This window comes from Anas platyrhynchos, chromosome 13 (genome assembly GCF_047663525.1).
Source record: "Anas platyrhynchos isolate ZD024472 breed Pekin duck chromosome 13, IASCAAS_PekinDuck_T2T, whole genome shotgun sequence".
Lineage (NCBI taxonomy): Eukaryota > Metazoa > Chordata > Aves > Anseriformes > Anatidae > Anas > Anas platyrhynchos.
This window is the reverse complement of record NC_092599.1, coordinates 16146593-16167901: the sequence shown is the minus strand read 5'-3', so window position 1 is coordinate 16167901 and position 21309 is coordinate 16146593. Positions and strand designations below refer to the sequence as shown.

General features: G+C 34.7%; 2 protein-coding genes across 6 annotated transcripts in view; one reads left to right on the top strand and one right to left on the bottom strand.

Moving 5' to 3' along the window:
- Positions 1–21309, top strand: part of CENPP (centromere protein P) — a 150428-nt gene that overhangs the window by 92110 nt on the left and 37009 nt on the right. The window lies entirely within an intron of this gene.
- On the bottom strand, positions 613–20186 carry ECM2 (extracellular matrix protein 2). 2 transcript variants are annotated; one of them, XM_027467667.3, is made up of 11 exons: positions 20008–20186; positions 19208–19287; positions 15514–15833; positions 11187–11375; positions 9318–9887; positions 8892–9007; positions 8378–8513; positions 6978–7135; positions 5402–5541; positions 3543–3869; positions 613–2788 (listed from the first exon to the last, which is right to left on the bottom strand). In XM_027467667.3, the coding sequence occupies exons 3-11, from the start codon at positions 15806–15808 to the stop codon at positions 2587–2589; spliced, it is 2133 nt and encodes a 710-aa protein (XP_027323468.2). In that variant the 5' UTR covers positions 15809–15833; positions 19208–19287; positions 20008–20186; the 3' UTR covers positions 613–2586. The 2 variants fall into 2 exon arrangements, with proteins under 2 accessions (XP_027323468.2, XP_038041733.1); XM_038185805.2 differs by having other exon boundaries at positions 11187–11396; positions 20008–20118.

Here is a 21309-nt window from a genome sequence, read left to right as displayed (position 1 = left end):
TGTAGGGGTTTTTATTACTACTATTTTCTTGTTTGTTGAGCTGTCTTTGCATATTTTTACCGTTCTGGTGGCCAGAAGATTCTGACTTTGTTCCCATATTTTTCTTGACCAAGAATGGTCAGGTCACTTCTCTGTCTTACTGTCACAAGCTGTAAAATGGTTATAATTCTGTTTATAAAATTCTTTGAGACTCACTCTTAAAATGTAGAGGGATTTATTTATTTTATTATAAAGCCCATTTCACTTCCAATTTAGTGGCTGATTTTGAAGAGTGAGCAGACTTAAACTGCTTACATTTGGCATATGGAAATGTTATCAAGTTTAATTGTCCGTGTATTTCTTAAGTGAGCAACCATCCATTTGTTACATAACATCCATCCCTTGACTTCTTTCTCCTTGGTCTTTTGCCTGTGCTACTGTTCTGTGCTGTCTCCAGAAGGTTTTTCCTTCAGTCTCTCTGTTTCACTGCTGTGGCATTGTATTTGTACCATAACTTCACTTTGTCATGTTATGTTATCAAGTGCTTCTTGTATGAACAACTCATCATAGCATAGCTTCAAATAAGCTTGGTACTCATTGTATTAAGTGACCAGAGGAAAGATCTAAGACAAATGACTTGCTTAAAATTCACTTTTATGGTATCTTAAAAGTGAAAAAGCACATACTGGAGAAAGAAATTATTACCATATGACTAGTGACCAACAAAACATCCAAAGCAATCTTTTTACAAAAGTCCGCATATCTTAGAATTTTTTCGTACAAGAGATACATTGTATTTTAACTGCACATGAAGTACCAATGTGCCTCGCAGGTAATAGTTTATATGAATAAGAGAGAACTTAGAACAAGGTAATTTTGCTTTCATCATGATTGTATAGCTTCAGAGAAAACAGAAGTCAGGTGTTGTATAGACTGTCTATAGTACGTTAAAATGGGGGAGGAACCTTCACTGTTAAGTGGTCATGAGTGATATATTTATGCTAATTATATAGCACATTTGCTGGAAGTAGATTGGGATGTTTGGGAAATGCATCATGAAACCCTCAATTCCAGAGTGAAGGGAAGAAAATTACAATCCAGTAGTTGATATGTATCCCTAGAAGGTTTTTTATGGTGTGCAGTTCCTTACAGTTTTTATATGCCTTTTGAAATGTCAGTCCCTATATTAAGCTATTTCATCCTTTCTTCCCACCCATTCTGAAGATTAAGCGGCATGCCTATAGTACTGGAGAAAACAGAGTAAATTTTTTTTCATTCCTTACAGAATAGCCCAAGAGCAAGTGGAAAGTAATTGTGTGAAAAATGATTTGTCAGTTATCTCTGATCATTTCCTATCACAAGCCTACTCTTTCAAACAAGTACTGTAGAATTAAATAAATATGAAAGATGCTAGAATTACTTTGAATTTTAATGGAATTTATTCTTTAAAAGAAAAATATTAGGTATTTTCTATTAAAAAAAAATAGACCACTTTAGAAAAAGAATGTAATATTGAAACCGGAGCAGAATATTAAAAAGGCTTCTTTCCTTTGAATTCTCCAAGAGATTGAACTCCTTTCTAGGGATACAGATCTATTCGTAAATACTTACTTTGTGTACCTAAGCAAACATTAATATCAAATCACAGAATCACCTGAAACTGCTGTATCAATATTGTCTCTACAAGTGTGATCTTTTGACTATCTAGAAGTTTTCAAATAACTACTAACTGGATGTTTGAAAGTTTCAAGGAGGTCTAATTAGTCATATAAATAGGCAACATGATCCTGTTCCTGTACAGTATAAAAATCTGATTAAACTAAGGATTGTACAAGTGAATGGGACCTACCATCCTTGTTTAATAATAATAATAATAAAAGATAATAATTTATACACTGTTTAAAAAATCCAGACAGAAATTAGTTCCTCTAACTCATCAAATTCTGCATTTGAATACTGGGGTCATCTCTCTAAAACAAAGAGTTTAGTATTTTTTCCTTGAAATGTCAGGTGGAAGAGAAAAAAATCTGTGTAGGAAATTTCTCTAGTAACAGGTATGTTTTATGAAATTTGATCCTTGCACTACTTGAATGTTCATAGTTTAGGGATTTTCATTTGTATCATTTTTAAAGCTAATACCATCATTTAAAATGACTTAAATTCAATTAGTCAGTTTAAATTGGAACAAGTTGAGTGTTTAGCTATATTATTCTCTTTTGAAAGTGCTCTCAGGCATATGGTGAGGACCCAGGGGTGGACTCTGTGATCCATGTGGGTCCCTTCCCACTCAGCATATCCTATGATTCTTCTGAAATTTAATGTGAGGGTGTCTGAGTTCACAATATCATCTGTTGAAGTAGAAGTTTCGTCAGTAGAAATGGAAATAGAAATTTATGACAGTCTTGAGCTTCTATTTTTACATTTAATCTTTCGTATAATGAAACAATATAAAGAAATGCACCAATACCTTACTACAGTAAATAATGTCTTCTATATAGTTTATCGCAGTAAAAGGGTTTAGATCAGAAATAGACAGACCTTTTGGTAGCAAAGAATAAATAAACCTGTTTGTCTAGAGAGAGGTTTTGCAATGCAAAAGTTAGGTATTTATTTACTCTTCTGTGGTTTAAGAACAACACTGCAATAGGATCTTATGCACGAAAATGCATGTGGTGATAGCTGTCTTGTGTTGATGTAGTTGTTTTCAAGATGAACGTGTTCTAGACGAGAATCTTCGTTCTCGTCCTCTTCACTGTTGTCATTGACATCATCGGGATGAGTCCTGCAGATGCGTTCTGGAGGGACCGTCCTGTGATATTGTGGGAGGGATTATATTTTAATTAGTACAGATACTTCATAACTTCATAATTTATTTCAGAGATATGATTTATTAAGATTTGAAAATGTTGTTCAGTAAATTAAATTTTCTAAGATATTTATTTAAGAGCTTTGGAGATCATTCTTTCTTAAATTCTCTCCTTGCATTTTCTCATTTATACCATATAATTCCTTTTCCTGAGAAAAGTATTGCCAAGTTGTATGAAAGTATGAAACTTACTGTATAACATACATAAGATCCTTCATCTATCATTCCTCTGTTTTGGAAACAGTGGAAATGAAACAGAAAAAATGTCTGACTTCAGAGCTGCAGCTGACTGAAAAGTACTGATAAGACACTTTCAGTGGTCATAAACAGCTGAAAACTCTTTCCAGTTTTTTTTATAATCTGTTTGGTCTCTGACCCAAGAGCAGAAAAAGCTGGTGCTTTGCTGTGCCTTATGCAACAGGAGCTGCCCTAGTGGGTCCCAGCAGTATTACAGAGAGATTTTCTGGAGAGAATTGGTGCTCGGCATCTCTGTGAGCGTTTTTTTAGAGCTAGGAGGGAGGGTGAAACCACATTATTCTCCTATTATGTGCAGAAGTAATGCTGCAGTGGAAGACCTGGGATTTAGCTCCTCCTCCAAATTTTAAAAAATAAAGGAGTTACTAAAAGTCCTTAAAAGAAAACATGTCATATAACTTTTATTTTAATGCCAATAGTGTAACAAAAAGCTTCCTATTACCTTATTTTATTATTGTTCAGTCTTAGAAAACGTAATTTTCTCATTTCTTCAATTCCAAAAGGTACAGACTTCAATTCATTGTGATCCAAAAACAACTCTCTCAAAGAGTGATATGCTCCAAAAAATGATACTGGATCAACTCCATCATCAGTGAGTTTGTTGAAGGACAGGTAGAGATACTCCAGCCCTGGCTTCATATGACCAAAGACATATCCTGGAATCCTTTCAATCTGATTTCCTATAAGTACCAGGTGTAGTAAGGATTTTGGCAGATAGGAAGGAACATGATACAACTTATTATAGGAGAGATCAATTGATTCCAAGTTCCTGCATCAAAGGAGAAAGAAAATGGGATGGAAACATTATAGCGTACTGTGTTGTTAATTCTACAGTCTCTATAAAACAATGCTTTTAACATGGTAACACAGAAATTCACAAAAAATCTCTTTTAAAAGAGAAATTTGTTTCTGTTAATGGAACAGAATGCATTTGATGGAACATTGTCTATATAATTACTCTGGGAACAGAAAGAATTGAAGTCATTAATTATCAGTCAAGCATAATGATTTCTGTTGACAGGAGGAAATCTACAGTAATGAGTAGAGATGGGGTTGAACAGAGGAAACTTGGGCTTAGTTTGTGATTGATAAGCATTGCAGAATTGTAATCATAAGTGACCCTAGAATGTACATGTTAAGCTTGGGAATTTGCCATTCATACCATTGACATGGATTTTTAAATGTTATTCTAAAGCCCATCTGAAACTGAATTGTTATGTGAATGGCTGCTTTAGAAGCATTCCAGATTGCTTCCCTCACAGAGCTGAAAGCAGCTGTTAGTAGCAGTGTGTTCTTTTAAGCAGTTTACAAATCTAGAAACCAACTGCTAGGACTGCAGCTGATAAGTTATGGCAAGATACACTGTGTAGTTCAACACACCCTTTCCACAGAAACTACTTGAGTATTCCATGTGCTTTAAGCAGTGAGATTTTAAGTAGCATTAACTTTTGTGGAACAGAAGAGTGATTTGGACAGTAGTCTTATTTTAGTCAGAATAGTCCCATTGTCTCTGCAACATGACCCACTTCTTAAATTTTGAAGATTTGGATGGTTGATGACACATGGATGCTCAGCTAATATCCTTATGCCTCCCAAAACCCATATTGGTATATATTGTGATATGTGCTAAGTACTCAACAGAGCTGGTATCATTGGAGCTATTTTTAAAGCTTCAGAATGATAACTAGCAAATGAGGAGAGCAGACAATGCATGTTTGCCAGGTCTGCTCTAGTTGAATATTTTAGTTTATATGTGTGTTTGCCAGAAGAAACAAAAGTGGTGCAGTCTTTTGCTTCTTTCATTCTTACTGCCAGCTCTGCTTATATTCTGCTCTCACATTGTATTCTACTCTTATGTAATGGGACTGCACAGTCCTCCCTTATTTACTTATTTACTTCTGTATTTTTTAATCTAATGGGAAATAATACTAGCACAATATTCAGTTATCTTAAAATTACCTCTGAGATAATGTATTAATACAAAATTATCATATAATTGTATGGAGTACTATTGATAATATTAATTATTTGTTTGGATGGTCAGAAAAAATATCTACACTTCTATGTTAATATGGTACAGGTTTGAGGTATAAGATCACTTTTGTTTTAAAGCTGACTGAATATTTCCTAGATTATACAATTTAAGCAAAGGAAAATTAAGAAAAAATAGTTAAAAGAGACTGTCAAATCAAAAGATAAACAGAATTCCAAGTTAAAATAATAAAGTCTAAATATTTATTTCATTATCTGTCTTATGGATAACAGAGAAAAATAAAATTAGTTTAAATGATTCTTACTTACTCTTGGTTTATCCAAGCCAAAGGTGCTATTCTGTGTTCTTCTAATTTATTATGCTTTAGCACAATGACATTTATGTTTCTTGTATGGTTAAAGCAAATTTCTGATACTTCTTCAATTTGATTGTTTTCAAGGTATAACTCCTATAAGAGCATTTGGAAAGAAAATTTGTGTAAGCAAAATACAATGTCAGTGTTTTACAAAACTTAATGCTGTGAGTCTGCAATGTATCAAAACTGTGGTTTACAAAAGCAAAGATTAACTACCTGATAATGGCTTGTAACATCGGATAAATGTGACATGAAAAAAAAAAAAAGGAACAATGACCAAAGTTTATGAAGGATCTGAAATACAATTTAAGGGCTGCAGAGGAGGGCCTTGGGAAAAGAGAAAAGTGACTTCTTAGCCTGAAATTCATTGTCTGTATGCTTATTAATTGTTGGTTTAAAATTAGACGTTGCCAAAGCATATGAGCAAATAGAAAAACTTGTCAGGTGTTTGCTGTAGGGACCAAGTCAGTCAAAAAAAAGAAACCTGTAACATGTGAGTGAATGGGAAGTGGAGAACATTAGGCCAAAGAAAAGTTGCAGGCAGTAGCTGCAGCAGAAGATATTGCTAGAAAGATATTGCTGGTGTAGCTAGAGCTAGCTTTCTGTATTTTCCCTTCACATTTCAGGTTATGGATGGTTCCAGGAATAAAAAGAAATAAATACGAGGACACTGAAATCAGGAAGAAGAAAGGGAAAGACAGAATTGAGAGAGATCATGAAAATAATAGGTAGCAAGAATGATCTTTGAAGAGAAGACTGAGGTATGTTACAAATGAAACTATACAGAGAATGAAGAGGGGGAAAATATCTTTCACACTTGTCCTTAAATAAAACAAATAGATAAATCAAAACAAACAAACAAAATCCAAAACAAATCTAAGTTCAAATTCTAGGCAGAGGAAGGAGATAGGAGAGAACCAAAAGAAGAAATTATTTGATTAAAAATCAAGGGAGGATGAAATTGCTCAGGGAAGAAACCTGTTCAGCCCCTCATCCCCAAATGAGGAAGAACTTAGCAAAGATTTGGAAAAGCAGGAAAAATGAGACTTAAATCTGTCAAAAAAGGAAAAGGATGGTTAGGTATAGGCATGAAAGGAGCTTTTTTGGTTTTCTCTCCCTTCCAGACCTAGACAATCTTGGTTCCTTCAGTCCTTCATTATGAAACAGGTTTTCTGTTTCTCTGATGATTATTGTTGCTATCTTGTGAACAATGTTTTTGCACTAGAACATTATGCTGTGTGACTGAACAAACAGGACTGATAGTTTTCTTAAATTTTCTTGCAGGCTACGCTATTTTGTGAGAGTATACTAGAGAAATTCAGACTTGAGAGACACTGTTTGGGATAAAGTTGGTGTTAAGTAAATTTCTGTAAAGAAAAATTTAGGAATAAGAATTAGTATAACTAGAAACAAATATATAAAATTAAAATTAATCTTCACCTGATGATAGTAAAGCAGTAAAAAGGATGATAAGTATGGCTGGAAAATAAAGCTTGCTTTTTTTTGGTTTGGTTTGGTTTGGTTTTTACCTCAAGAGTAGTGGGAAGACCTTGTGGGATAATTCTGAATTTATTTCTTCCCAGTCGCAAATAAGAGAGACTTTTCAAAGGATAGAAGGCCAAGGGACTGACATTTGCTTCACTAAGTTTATTTCCTTCTAATTCCAAGGTGACCAGGTTCTTTAAATCTGGAGGGAAAAAAAAAAAAAGTAGGAATTCCTGTTAGTGAATGCCATCTCATATCTAGTTAATTCGTATTAAAGCATCTTAAACATTAATATAATCAGTTCACAGTAATAAAAAAATGTAGCCTTTTCCTAAAAGGGTTTTAGTTCATTATCTCATAGTCATAGAATTAGTTTTGATTAGTTTGTAGAATTTTAGAGATTTAATAGAGGCTTCTTATTTATAGTTTTCTCTCCTACTCAGAACGAAAAAGGCAGCTGCAAGAACTGGGGCTAGTTCTTACAGGTCCTTTAGGCCTTGCTGGCTCTACGCAGGCTATGTGTCTGCTGGCACTGACCTTTGTGCAGTTGCCCAATGATCCCCATGGGTCTCCCGTCACTTACGTGACAGTGGATGTTACCCTTTCTTAGTCATTCCTTCCCTCCCCTGTCTGACTCCTTTCAACCACTTACTGTACCAAGTGTTGAGAACCCTTCACAGATTACACTGTTCCACCTTCCAAAGGAAACGATCATGTAGATCTCAGCCATCCAATGTAGGTCTCAGAAGAAAGCAGTGTTGCTCAGTACACGTAAGCAAGAAATACTATTTCATAATGCTTATTTCCTCATTCACACATAAACCACATAACTGTGGGGTTTTTTTGATTGCTTGTTTGTTTTTTACAGAAGCTTTATATTGTTCCTCCTAACAGTACAATCCAATCATTACAAAAACTGAAAGTTTCTTGTTACTCCTTTGGCCTACATTTCCTTTGTCTCAGCTCAAGCATTTTTATTGCTCCATAGAGAGCTGTATCACTAAACTGATTCTGTTTCCATGGGGACCCTTTTGGCAGCAGAGGAAAGGGAGCAAAAAGTAGTCAAATTATGACATGGATCATTTATCAGCCTACATTTAGTTTGACTTAAAATGATCATGGGTTGCTCTGATTGTGTTATTTGACACAGAGCGATCAGGTTATGGGTCAGGAGAGTACATATCTTCAGCATACTTCAACTTTTACTTAGAAACTTTAAATATAACTTTATTGGAAAAAGTAACAGTTGTATAAGAAGGAAAAATGCAATTTTAAAAAACTCAGTCATGCAAGTCTTTCAGCTTTTGATGCCTTTTGAAAACACAAAACTTAAAGTTAGTAATTATTTTTCTGGTTATATCCAGTCAGATGCATTTGGTTGAACAGTCTGCTTTTCAGATGTAGTGTTATCTTTTCATATGATCAATATTATCTTTCTGAATACCTTGTAAGGCATCTTCATCAATGGCATGGAGCTGGTTGTCATTTATTTTTATTTCTTCCAAAGTTGATGGCAATCTAGAGGGAATATGTACCAGCATATTTCCATCCAAATACAAGCGTTTGAGCTTTTTCAGGATCTTAATTATAAGGATGAAGAAGAGAATGCAGATTATCAAGGTCTAACATACATGGTTAAACATACAGCATGATCAGTTACCATTACATTAACCACAAAGATTTTGAAGATTTTTCAGTAGCAGTGCAGTACCAGCCGGTGTTTCTTACTTATGATTATTTAACATTTAATGCTTGGTTAATGTCATTCAAAAATCTCTGGCTGTTCTTGAACGCAAGAGTAATTTCTTGAAATAACCACGTTTAATTGTATTGTAATTATACTGTGGTTATATGTATTAGGTGTAAACTGTTTTAGATCCAGAAACTTAAAACTGGAAAACTTTCCTTCAGGTAATAATATTCAGTCATTGGATAACAGAAAAGTTAGACTTTCTTACTTTGAACGCATGTGAACCTATGCCAGAAGAGGTAATATTATTTTTACTCAAATCAATCCATTCCAAATTAGGTATCCCATTGAATGCTTCATCTGAGATAGTAGTAATAATGTTTCCTGGGACAGAATTCAAGAAAACAGTTTGAGTTACAGTATGTATTGAGTTGTGTAGTACTGTACATGTAAAAATATATAACAGAAATAGTTGTATTATATAAAATATTTATAGATAGATATGTTTATATTACTATTTAACCTCTAGTATAAAAAAAAAAAACTTGAAATTTTATTGTGTTAGACTCAGCTGTAAAATTATTAATAAATTTCTACAATACGAAATTGTTATATATTAATGCTACTGCTGAGTGGATTTGAGAATGGTTAATGTTAATTAGAGAGAAAAATAATAAGAAGACCCACTAATTACCTGTAAGATCTAGACTTGTGAGATCTGGATCTGTGATGGGTGGTATTTGTGTAAGTTTGGCATTAATACAGCTTACTGTGGATTCTGAGGTGGAACATCCAGATGGCAAAGGAGGAGCTTCTATAGGTGGAATAGGAATGGGGAAACGAGATGGCATTCCGAAAGTACCATCATCTTCATCACTTTCATACTGTTCTTCCTCTGTATCTCTCACTCTTGTTCTTATTTCTTCCCTTTTCTTTATTTCTTCTTTTTGAAGTTGTAGGTCTTCCTCTTCAAATGATAGCCTTCTTTCTTCATCCTTTCTTGTGATAGGCCTCTTTTCTTTCTGATACACTTTATGCTTATGTCGATTTTTTTTGCCTTTCCTTCTTCTTTTCTTTTCATCCTTCCTATGAACATCTTTGTCTTTAAACTCTACCACTTCTGTTCTGAGCAGTTCATCTTTTTCAGTTTGAGTATGTGCTGATGGCAGAACATTGGGGTTGTCAAGGTCATTGGGTGCTGGAGAATCACCAGACAACTCAGTTATATCATCCAGTGAAATAATATTTGAATCCAATGAAGAAGCTGACCAGGTAATGAGAATAATAATAAAACAGACAAACAAACAAAAAAGTCTGATGAGAAGGTATGAAACTAAAGTTTTAGTAAACAATGTTCCCTTCACATAAAAATAAAAATAAACAGTAACTGTAGAAGAGTAGTATTTCCCTTAGAATATGATTTGAAAGAATGAAAATATGGTGTTATATTGCTGCTTGACAGAAGAGTCAGACTTTGATGAATGATTAAGCCAACCAAGAAAAACATTTTGTGGGTGGGTATGACCCTCTGCAACTATAGGGAAAAAAGAAAAAGAAAAAAAAAAGCGGAAAGAATTGAATGTAGCCTTTGTTGCCTTCCTTTTTGCATTAGCATAATTATTATTTTTTGGCTTTGATGCAGAGGTCTAGAGAAGTGAAAAAGTATGTCTGGGAGTAGGAGGAAGGTAATTTGAATAAAATTCACAAAGGCTATTGCATGTTCTCCTGTGTAAGGGACTGCCAAGTGTAGAGATGGCTCTAGGTGTAGAGGTAACCAGGGAAATGTTTTAACCCAATTGCCAAAGTGCAGCTTTTACTAGTGTAACAGGGCAAGTTTAATAAATGGAGTTGAAATGTTTCAAGCAACATCATTTCTAGTTCTACAGTTAATTTCTGTCCTGCCTCAGTACATTTCTCTGTGTGTGTGTTAGACATACACACAAAAAAAGAAAGCTGAATAATAACTTGACAATAAGAGGAGGTTAGGTTTAGTACTTTGCAGATGGAGAGTATTGGGAACAAGTGGAAGGAAATCACATTTTATCTTTATCTCCTCTGTTTCTTTTATTTTTAAAAATAACACTTTTGTATAATTTGTTTGAAGCACAAGCATGATTGTCATCCTCTTGTTCCGCTTAACTTTCTCCTCTTGATTTATATCAAATAGCTGCATGTGTTTTTACGCTTTTAACAAATACTTTCTAGACTTGATGCTATATTAATAATAGTGGCTAGTATCCTGGCTAGAATCTTTTGTGAATGGAAGTGGGATATAAAATGGAACCAGATGTTCTTTCTTGGTATATTTAGTAAATTTTTATAAATGTAGGAGAAAAGATGCAAAAAAAAAATAAAAATATATATATATATATATATATAATTACCTTTCTAAATATCAACTCATACTCATCTAGACCTGCTCTTTCCACATAATTCAGGGCTTGTTTTCTCTGTAACTATATAATGGGTAGCTAGTAGTACCTGATAATATTAAGTGTAACTTTTATGTAAGGTTTTGCTTGAGTTAGGTTAGAAACAGTAAAAATATTATGATGTACTTTACCAGTATCAGAACAAACTGGGCAGCATTCTCCTGGAGGTATAATAGTTTTTGGACACTTCAAAGGGTGGCACATAGCTGTATCACAGATTACTTCTCCTTTTGAACAGAGACAAGTCACACAGGGCTTGGGAGACCAGACAGCTTTATCAAACATAATCATCCCATTAGCTGTGCACTGACCCTTTTTTCCTAAGAAAAATAAATAGAAAGCTTAAACAGAAATAAAAACAACAGAGTCTTACATCAAAACTTTGAAAATAAGCACTACTATTTAGTTCTTGTTTTGAAAACACAAAATACACTCCATTCTAAGTATCATATCCTTATTCCTTACTTTTCTTGATAGCATTGTCTTCAGTTAATGAGTATTCTCTAATCTCTGTTTGTCTGCTCCCACTGTTTCAGGCAGTTGTTGTAATAGTTATGCCAATTGATGAGGACCCCTACCAGCTTCATCTTTTAGAAAAACTCCCAAATTATTCAAATTCAGAGAGTTTCTTAACATGGGAAAACTAAATCTGGATGGTGAGTTTCCGGGGGACTTGTGCATGACATCTCCTCTTTCCTCTCCATTCTTAGAAATGAAGGTCGCTGAAAGTCATGCATAGGTACAGTTGAAAAAGAAGAAGAAAATTTCTTCATTACTATGACATTAAAATGAATCACACAGAACTTGAGAATTATTTTTCCAGGTCCCTTTCTGCCTCTCTCATGTGAAGGGACATCTTTACTAATGTCTTGCACACTACATGAGAAATTTTTGTTAAGGCTCTGAGGAACCGGGCAGGTGTCAATATTCACTTCGTAGTGAGTGTTCATAGACAATGCAAGTAAAGTCTGCCCTGTAATGGCTAGTAAGATGCTATTTGCAAGCATACCTCTGAACCTGGTGAACAACTTTATACATCTTCCTTTTTTTCTGCCTGACTGCTGTAAGAATGCATTGCTGAAGGATTCATTTCAAGCTGACAAACCACTTCTACATTATGTGCTGGAAAGGGCAAATTAAAGAAAATTTTTGCTCTTTTCCTAAGGATGGTTTGACTTTCTCCTTCAGCCAGTATAAAGATTGTCTAATACAGTCGAAAATTCTTATCTCAATGGAATTTACGTGCAAGAGGCTTTCATTTGAGACAGGCATTGTCACTAGAAGGATTGTGTGCAGAGGTAGTTTTAACACCACCTGCCCTGCTTCCTGCTTGGTTGCTCAGTTGTAAAGGGAGAATGGGCAGGAGAGTCTCTAAATATCCTAACAAAAATTATACTGATTTGCTTCAAATAAAAGCTTGAACTACATGTGTCTCTGATATTAATGTTTAACTCAAAATATAGCATTTTGCAAAGTCCTTCAAGGCAGTTCTGGTCTTAATTTCATAACAAAAATATTCCCATTGGACATGAACTTGTTTTCTAAAATAAATATTAATTATCAGCATCATCCTAAGATTGGATGATAGAAAGGGGAAAAAGGAAACTTTTCAACAGTTATGTCCTGTGTTTTTCAAAGGTCTAGTAAGTCCAGGTTATGTATATATAGTTTCTGCAGCATAAAGTTGTGCTCTGATCCACTCAAGCCATATTAACTGAGGGAGGAGATGAGTTAGCCCACACCAAATGTTAGTTGGCTGTCTTTGCCAACTCTACCCAGGTATCTATAATCCTGCTGTTTGCTGGATCCAGACTTCTGTTTTTTATGTACTTGTCAGTAAGCCACTGTGTTTCTTTCAAATGATCTCCAAAGGAAACAAAAAGACACTACACTTTCTCATGTTAAACAATAAAATGTCAGCTGTTTCTGGGGAACATATTTGGCTTGAGATGGAAATTCTTCTGTACTTCCTTCAATTCTTTATTTTGTTTGGGCTACTGGACTATATCTGAAATTGGTGCAAATCTTGTCTGAATAAGCATAAAGATATGGGATGGCAGGACTTGGCCTCTGCCCACTTCTCTAACAAATTATTCTGTTTTCTGTGTGCATGAGTGTTACTTAAAAGACAAAACAAGCGTGTGTGCTCACAGGCAAAGAAGGTACCCCTTTATTGCTTTGTGGAACTGCTATCAGTCCTTCCTTTGGAATTCGTATACAAGACGGACTAAAGACTGGGTTGAGATGCTCCTTAAACTTCTTATTCATTGAGTAGAGAGAAGTGACATTTAAAACATATTAGAAATAGTGCAACAGCATACTTCTAATTCTGCTCTGCTTAAAAGGCAAACTTTATTTAGTCTGTAAAGGACAAACAACTGTAAATTACCTTATGCTGCGGTGAACTCTTTGATTTAATTTAAGTGAGTTCACATGAATTTTATGTGGAGGAAAGAGAGATCTTTGGTTGCCATTAAAATTCTCTTTAAGCTCTTAATTTGCATCCTGCAAATGGTATGTGTAGATTGTTTATTTAGGCTACTCACAGCAGAATAAGTAGCTAGAAGAATGATAATTCAGTTCTGGGTTTTGGATTGCATTTTTTTTCTGTTTTGAAGCATGATTAATAATAGTGTTCTATTATTTAATAGGTTCTGTTTTTTCCAAATCTGACATTAACTTGCAAAAATTTTGAACTTTAAAAGCTAGACTAAAAAATACCTTGTGGTTGAAGTGTTTGGCATATAAGCACAGGACTTTTAACCTTTGGAAATATGGTGTAAATCCAGCATGAGGTTCCAAATAAAATGAGTTCAGTGGTTTTAGCTCAGCTTTTGGATGCAAGTCCAGATAGAAAGAAAAAAATGGGGAGTGGCTGGGGGGGACTATGCATTATTTCAGCATGACTGATGGTCTCTGTCAGAGAAACTGGAATATCTTACATAAAGTGTATGCAATTTATGTGGCATTTTCCTCTGTTTAATATATATATATTTTAAATGAAAGTTTGACATTATATATTAGAAGAGCAATACTGTAGTATACACTAGACATGATATAGTTAAGAGTTTTTCTAGTTTCCCTTACTTTAAACTATTAAACTATGAAATGGTTCATCCTTTTTGAAAGTACGGACTTGCAACAAATAGTAATCGTTAGGAAAATATGACTAAAATATGTTTTGCCGTAAAGTTGAGACCTATTAACATAGCGGTTGTGCCTCCTGTGTGTGATACACTTAAAAAAGCCTGGATTTTGCTTATGAAATTAGATTATTATCATTTTATGTAGAGAAGAGGTAGCCAGGGCTTTCTTATTCATAAAATTGCATATGGTATTTTTATTCAGTGTGTGATCCTTTAGTGCTGCAATGGAAGCCTTTATATTCCTGAGCTATAGAGCAGACATGACCCTATAATGGTCTTTCACAACATCCCAGTGTCTGTTCTTCAACCTTTGAACTTCTTTCTATGAAAAGAAATGAAGCATTATAATATCTCAATGATTTTTCAGTTGGTTAGTAACTAGGTTTTCAACATTAAAAATATTTATAGTAGTATTCAGAATTTTTTATCTTTACAACAGATGTCTGGTTTTTAGACTCTTGCTGAGCCTTAATTTCCTGTTTTGTGAGTCCAAATTTCCCATCTGTAATGTTGAAAATGTCTGCAAACGAAAGTTGTAGAGCAAGAGTGTTCTGTCCCTTTTCTGTGCTAAGGACCATAAAGATACTTACATATATAAATTTTCAATTTCTTTCTTGTCTTGCATTCCTTGAGGAGACTGTAGAGAGTCATGTTAAAATTACTAAGGTAGGCTTTAGTAAAGACCAATGAAATTATGGTGGTTTTTTTGTTTGTTTCTCAAAATATAACATTTGTTTGTAATGTAACCTTCATATTGCAACTATTACTATGTTATTGATTTATTTACAAAATAAATAATTATTCCCAATCTACTGCATGTAGACATAGTTTGAATGTCGCTTTTTAAACATGAGAAAAATTCAAGACCTTAATTCATTTTAAATAACACTTGTGTCATTGGTGTTAGGGCTTCAATTGACTTTGGAGATATTGAGCAAGACATTCTCCAAAAGGGCCTTCAAACTTGCTATACATTTGAAGTTATGAAAATACTATCCCAGCAAAATTTGAATTAGATATAATGAAGGGAGAATGCAGACAATTTGCAGAGAATTTACTTTTACATGGCAAAGCAGGATTATCTGTAATGCTTAAGCATAGATCATTAAAAAGCATCATATGCTAGACATGGAGTTATTATAAAAGGCAACAGAGTTACTTTAGCAAAAGGTAATCGGTTTTGTTTCACTCTGTGTTGCAAATAGAGATAACATAAAGCTTTCAGGATTTTACGTTTCATTTGAAATCAAGAGAAAAAATTAGTCTGCAAGGTATTTGTCTACTCTAAGTAGCAGAGGGGTTTAATTCTTACCTGGTAAGACACTATAACTAGATTCATGTCCACCCAAACCTATGAGAGAGTCAAATACTCCCATAACACCGTCATCGATATTAATGAGAGGTATGCTGGGTGCTACAGCAACCGGAGCTGGAAGCTTCATCCTTGGCTGTCTCAGGGACCTGCGCTGGGCAGTGGAGCCCTTCCCTGCTCCTCCATTGCGCATTCTTCTCCTTTGCTTCCTAGGAACTGCACTAGGTTCATTTTGAGAAAAATCAATACACAGAGAGACAAGCAGCAAACAGTAGACAAATGATGAAGCCTGCATGCTTTCGTGTGTCTCGGAAAATGTCCTAGAATGGGAAAGAAGAAAATTAGATATCTAGAGAGCTTTTAGTGTTGTGTCAGACAAATGTTGCACTTTTTAAAGCAAGTGGACCAATGCATGGTAGGTCAGCGTAAGCAAGTTTCCTCTTGGAAATAAATTGCCCTATGAGAGCTCATTTAAGCAACTTTACTTCTGTGGTTCTCTGACCATTCAAGTGTACCACTGGATAGAAGGATATTTTATCAGCTGACTGCTGAATGAGTCAAACTGAGTATGAAACTGTATCTTTTTCTATCAATCCTGCAGCTAAAGAGGTACTACCTTTGCATTTAGGAGTTGAATCTGTACATTTGCAGTGCCAAGAGGCGTTTGTAGTTTAGCAATTGTTATTGCTTCCAGAAAGGGTGCTCCTGAGAGCTGTGAAGTGTTTCTGCATTTTTTTGATTCCTAGTATTTCTTCCAGGTTGTTGTAACTTCTGAACTTGGGAATGGCAAAGTAACAGAAAAATGCATAGTTCTTTTTTGATATTCTGCTCCAAATGCGCCCTAGGTTTATCATTTCTATGCAATGTATTTGTCACCATAGATGAAAAGAGATGTACTTTTGCTTCCACTTCTAGCCATCCTTGTGTTTAATGGAATCTTAGTTCTGCGTAGGTAGTCTAGAAATGGCAATCTGTAATGGGTTGTGTTCTGCATTTACTTTCCAAGAAACGGAGTATGTCTCTATATTTTGAACCTTCCTACATACATTGTAATGTTTACATTACACTTACTGTCACCAATAGGTGGCATTCCAGAACAGAGCAGTCAGGATCCAGCAGTATACATGGAAACCATATCAAGCAATGGCTATCCCAGTGGGGTAACTACTGCATGCATACCCAAAGTTATTAATGCTTTTTCATAGCTCTCTTGGCATTACTATTTCCGAAAGGGAACTCTGTCCTGGAACCTATTTAACTGAGACTAAAGGTTCTGTTGTTCTTGTGATGTTGAGAATTAGTGATGTGTCCAAGGTGAAGCTTAGAGTATGTCCATTAGTTTTGTCTAAGGAAGTCAAAAGGGGATTCAAAATTGCTTTATCTTGATGTTTGTCAGCCAGGCTTTATATTTAGTCTTTCTCTTTGGAGTTAGTCTTACAGTTACTTATGTTGTGGTAATACTTACTTTGTATTACTTTAAGAACCTGAGCTTTCTGCCTGAAAGATTTTTTTAGAAGTTTATACATCTTGGTATTTTCTGATTAAGGAAAACGGTCAAGTTTTTCATTACAAGTTGCCTAACTTTTCTTTAACATAAGGCATGTGATTGCATATTTTTTGATGCTTTCTACAGCATAATTCTCGTATTCTGTTTTTAAATGGGAAGTTGGTAGTAAATAAGCTTAAAAACAATATGGTTTGATGTTTTCCTAATATTATGGTTTCTGTGTTCAACTATTTTAAATTTAAAATATTATAGCAAATATATATTTATTTACAGAATTTTGTTAAGGTAAGCTAATATTTGTATCCCCACTGTTAAGGGAACTTGAAATCCAGGTGTCTCACACAAATTCCCATGTAATGAAAACAATCTAGACTTGAGTTTATTCACGTCACCTTCTACCCATGAGAAAACAATTATTCCAAAAATGCTGTATAGACTGTACACTGACTTTTTATGTAAAGAAATTATTGTTAGTTAACATATGAAATAGATGGAGAAGCCTGTACTCTGCATTGGTGATGTCTGTTCTTTTTCAGGAAGTGCTTGCTTCTTGGTACATCATCTTGCAGGACAGATGACCTAATATTTTTGGTTTCTAACTTTCTTGTATGGTAATGACTGACTATAAAATTACACATTAAACTTCTGTTCCATGTGTTTGAATGAAAAGCATAAAGAGCCCTTAGGGAAAACTGAGCATACAAAGAAAAGTCTTGAACATCTGTATTCATTCTGTTGAGTTAGTGACATCTCAATTATGGTCACATTTTTATAGTACACTTTGTAATAACACCATAGCTACATAGTAGCAATATTGGTACATTACATTTAGTTCATTTTAATATTTAACCATTTCTTCCTGCGACGAGTCTTATAGTGACATTACTGAAATGCTTTTCGATTCTCAATATAGGTATTTTTAAGTCAGGAAAAATACAATGTGAGTTACATTACATTTACTGTACAAACTGTCTAAATATTTTCCTGTTTTGCAGTATTTGCAATATAAATAGTAAAACTATATTTAAAATCCAATTATTATAGAGTGAAAATTGCCTTCATAAAATATTATGACAACAAATTTTAAAACAAAAACAAAAAGCACCCTCCCCAAGGGAATGTCTTTTAGGCTAGCCCTCCTGTTCATATCACATATTTTCACCCTAAGTCAGCTTTTCTGTTCTGAAAACTTAATACTCCTACTTAAAACCAAATGGTGTTCCTTGTATGCAAAATACTGAGCTACATTTCTACATTTATTTCATTGGCTTATTTAATAAGTGGTGGCTCACATTTTAAACCAAAATTGTGAATATCATACAAGAAAAGGGCCTTAAATGCATTGGGCCTTTTATAACCGTGTCCAGAATCCTCAGATTATTATCAGGAAGTTGTATTTAGTATAGTGCCAGCCAACTTTTAACTTGACAATTCAACCTGTTCAATTTATAAGACTTTTGTAATAAAAGATTAGGTTTCAAAATAAGATTATAGACAGCTAATAAATTCAAATTGCTCCATTTTCATGTTGCCAGACACACTCAACATGACTGCATTGCTATACCTTTTTGATTTTACCCATAAAAGTTTAGATCATGCATGATATGCATAAGCATCTTTAAAACCTTTACTTTTATCATGTACGTTCAGTAGTCTGCATCTTTTAAAATGTTTATCTTCAATAAGTTCAGTAACTGTTATTTTGTTGTTATGGTAATAGAAATAGTTAATTTTTAAACCAGTGATCCTTTAGAATACCAGAATATCAGAATTTATTAAATAATCTGTCTTTATCTAAAGATAGTCTTGAACTGAGACCCGGTCTAAATTCAAGCATCTTTCTAAAATGTCATGGTTATTTCTCAAGATACACAGGGGTTAAAGTGATTTACCAAGATTTGTCACATACTCTCCTTTAAATTGATTGCACAGAAATGAGTTACATTTAGCCATACCAGCAAAGCTAATTGCATTTTCAGTTAGTTTAAGCTTGAAGTGTGTGGCAAACATTCACACCAAACACAAAGCAAATCAACTGGTATTGCATACTTAAGCTAGAAAAGCATTTATGTTCAGTATTACTAAAAATAGCTAATATTATTTCATACATATTTGCAAAGTTAACATGTAGTTTAAGCCATTCAACACCACACTTTAAGCAGTAATTTAAAATGTAAAACATTTTACCTTGTAATCTAACCTAACAGGAGATTCTGCTTGGTGTCATTTAGTCTCCAGTTGCAAATGAAACAAAATCACACTGATATCTTTAAAACAAACAGAGAAACAGTAGGGGTTGTTGAAACATGTTAGATGATTCCTTAGTTAAGTCTGAAATAGCTTCTTTCCCTGGGGACAACGCGCTGTTCTGTTCTGTCTGCAGAGAATCAGCTAATACTGTTACTCGGAGAACTAAAAACCCCAGTTAAGCAAAATGAAAAGCAGCACAATACGTTCGGTCCGTAGGCTGACAAGGCACAGCTGGAAATTTCTCTTTCAGTACTTACAGTTGCATAAGGAACGAGAAAATGGAGTGTTTTCAAAAGACCTGAAAAATGTGCGTTCAGTTCTGGTTTATGTATTTAGAAGTGTCGTTTCCAGGTGGCATGAACTTAATGTAGATTTTTTATTTTACAAAGATATTTTGGATAGAGTAACCTTAGTATAAAAATATTTATTAAAATGAGAATGTTTCTTAAATTTGTATTTTCTTAATCCTCTTCTGTCAGCCTGTAATCTATATGAACCAAACCTTTTTATTGAAGGTTTTTTTCATGGAAACATTTTCTTTTGTCCTATTACAGCAATGATTTCACCATAAGTTCTAGCTTATGCATGGAAAATAAAAAGACTGAAGCATTTTCCCTTCATTTTTTGTAAGGGTAATTACATCCTGAAACCTGATACTGAAGCCCAGCAATCCAGAAGTTAGTAATCCAAATATGAGAACTGAGTTTGGGGGGAAGGGAGGAAAAATGGTACGTTACCACAAGTCCTTTGTGTGCCAGCAGAGCCTTTTCCTTCATCCTCAGACAGAGCTGCTGCAGTGTGTCAGAGTCTGAGGAGACGATGAGTCTGCTTAGCTTCAGAAATGACAAATTTACCTGGTAGATGGAGTTGTCTGAGTTGTTCGGACGTAACAAATTTGTTGTTTGCTTGAATTCACACTCTGAGGAATGTTGAGACAGTCACAGAATGGTATAACCATTGAGTTAACCATAATTGTTGGCCTGCCTGTGGCAGAAAGACATTGGGAAAATTGATTGTCTCTTAAAATAGTTATTCGGTGTTTAGTGTGCTTTGCTTTGCAAAGTCAAAAGAGGAAATATAAAACTTGTGTGTTTTATCTGGAGCTGCTTAAAAAGAATGGAGGTGGTTATGCTGAAATGGAGCTAGCATCTGAAATGAGATAGCACACCCGGTTCCTGTGTTCAAAACATTGCTCTGTATAGAGCAAGTCACACAGTAGGACAACAGTTGTTCTCGCACAAGTAAAGGATTAAAAAAAAATAAAATGTTGTGTGTGTCAGGTAAAAGTCTCTATGTATTTAAATAATGGTGTACTCACTTGAGTGAGCAGCATTCACTGCATTATGTATTTGTATGATGCTTCTTATGCTTCTGATCATTGTTTCATGGCTATCTGCTGTTAGTGTACCAGGCCCCCATCTCCTGAAAGCCTGCCCAGCTGGACACAGGGTCGCCTGCTAGTGGCCAGTGTGGTGGATCTGGCCAGCCTTCGCTCGTGCAAAGCTCTGGTTTAATGCATCTGCTTTGGATGTGGCATCTCTGATGGCTGAATTCTAGGAAGTCCTCAAAGCTGGCTGTTTAAGTTATGTCATCACTGTATTTTTGACTAGGATGGTCTTGTAAAAGATTTCAGATGTGTGCAGCTCAGGTAATGCTCTTTTATTAGAAACAAAAAATGAGCAAAACCTGTGGTATTTACTGTCTTTATGTGAATGGTTCACTCTGAGTACAGCAAGTTGCCAGGATCTGGTTCATCTGTAGGTATGGCCCTGCCTGTCCACCCCAAATGCACGGCTAGTCGTGTCATGAGTGTGCAGTATGCACATTGTTGTCCATTAAGATGCCTTAATGTGGAATTGTCTCCTTTGAGAAATGAAGAGACAAAGATTAAACAGCGGTGAATAAAATAATTTTTAACTCCTTTACATCTTATTGCAAACTGCCAGCACTGTTACTTAGTGATTTAAGCAAGAGCCATAAGAGATGTGAAATGAACATAAAATCAGCCTCTGGCATGAATTCTTCATAAAATCTCTGCT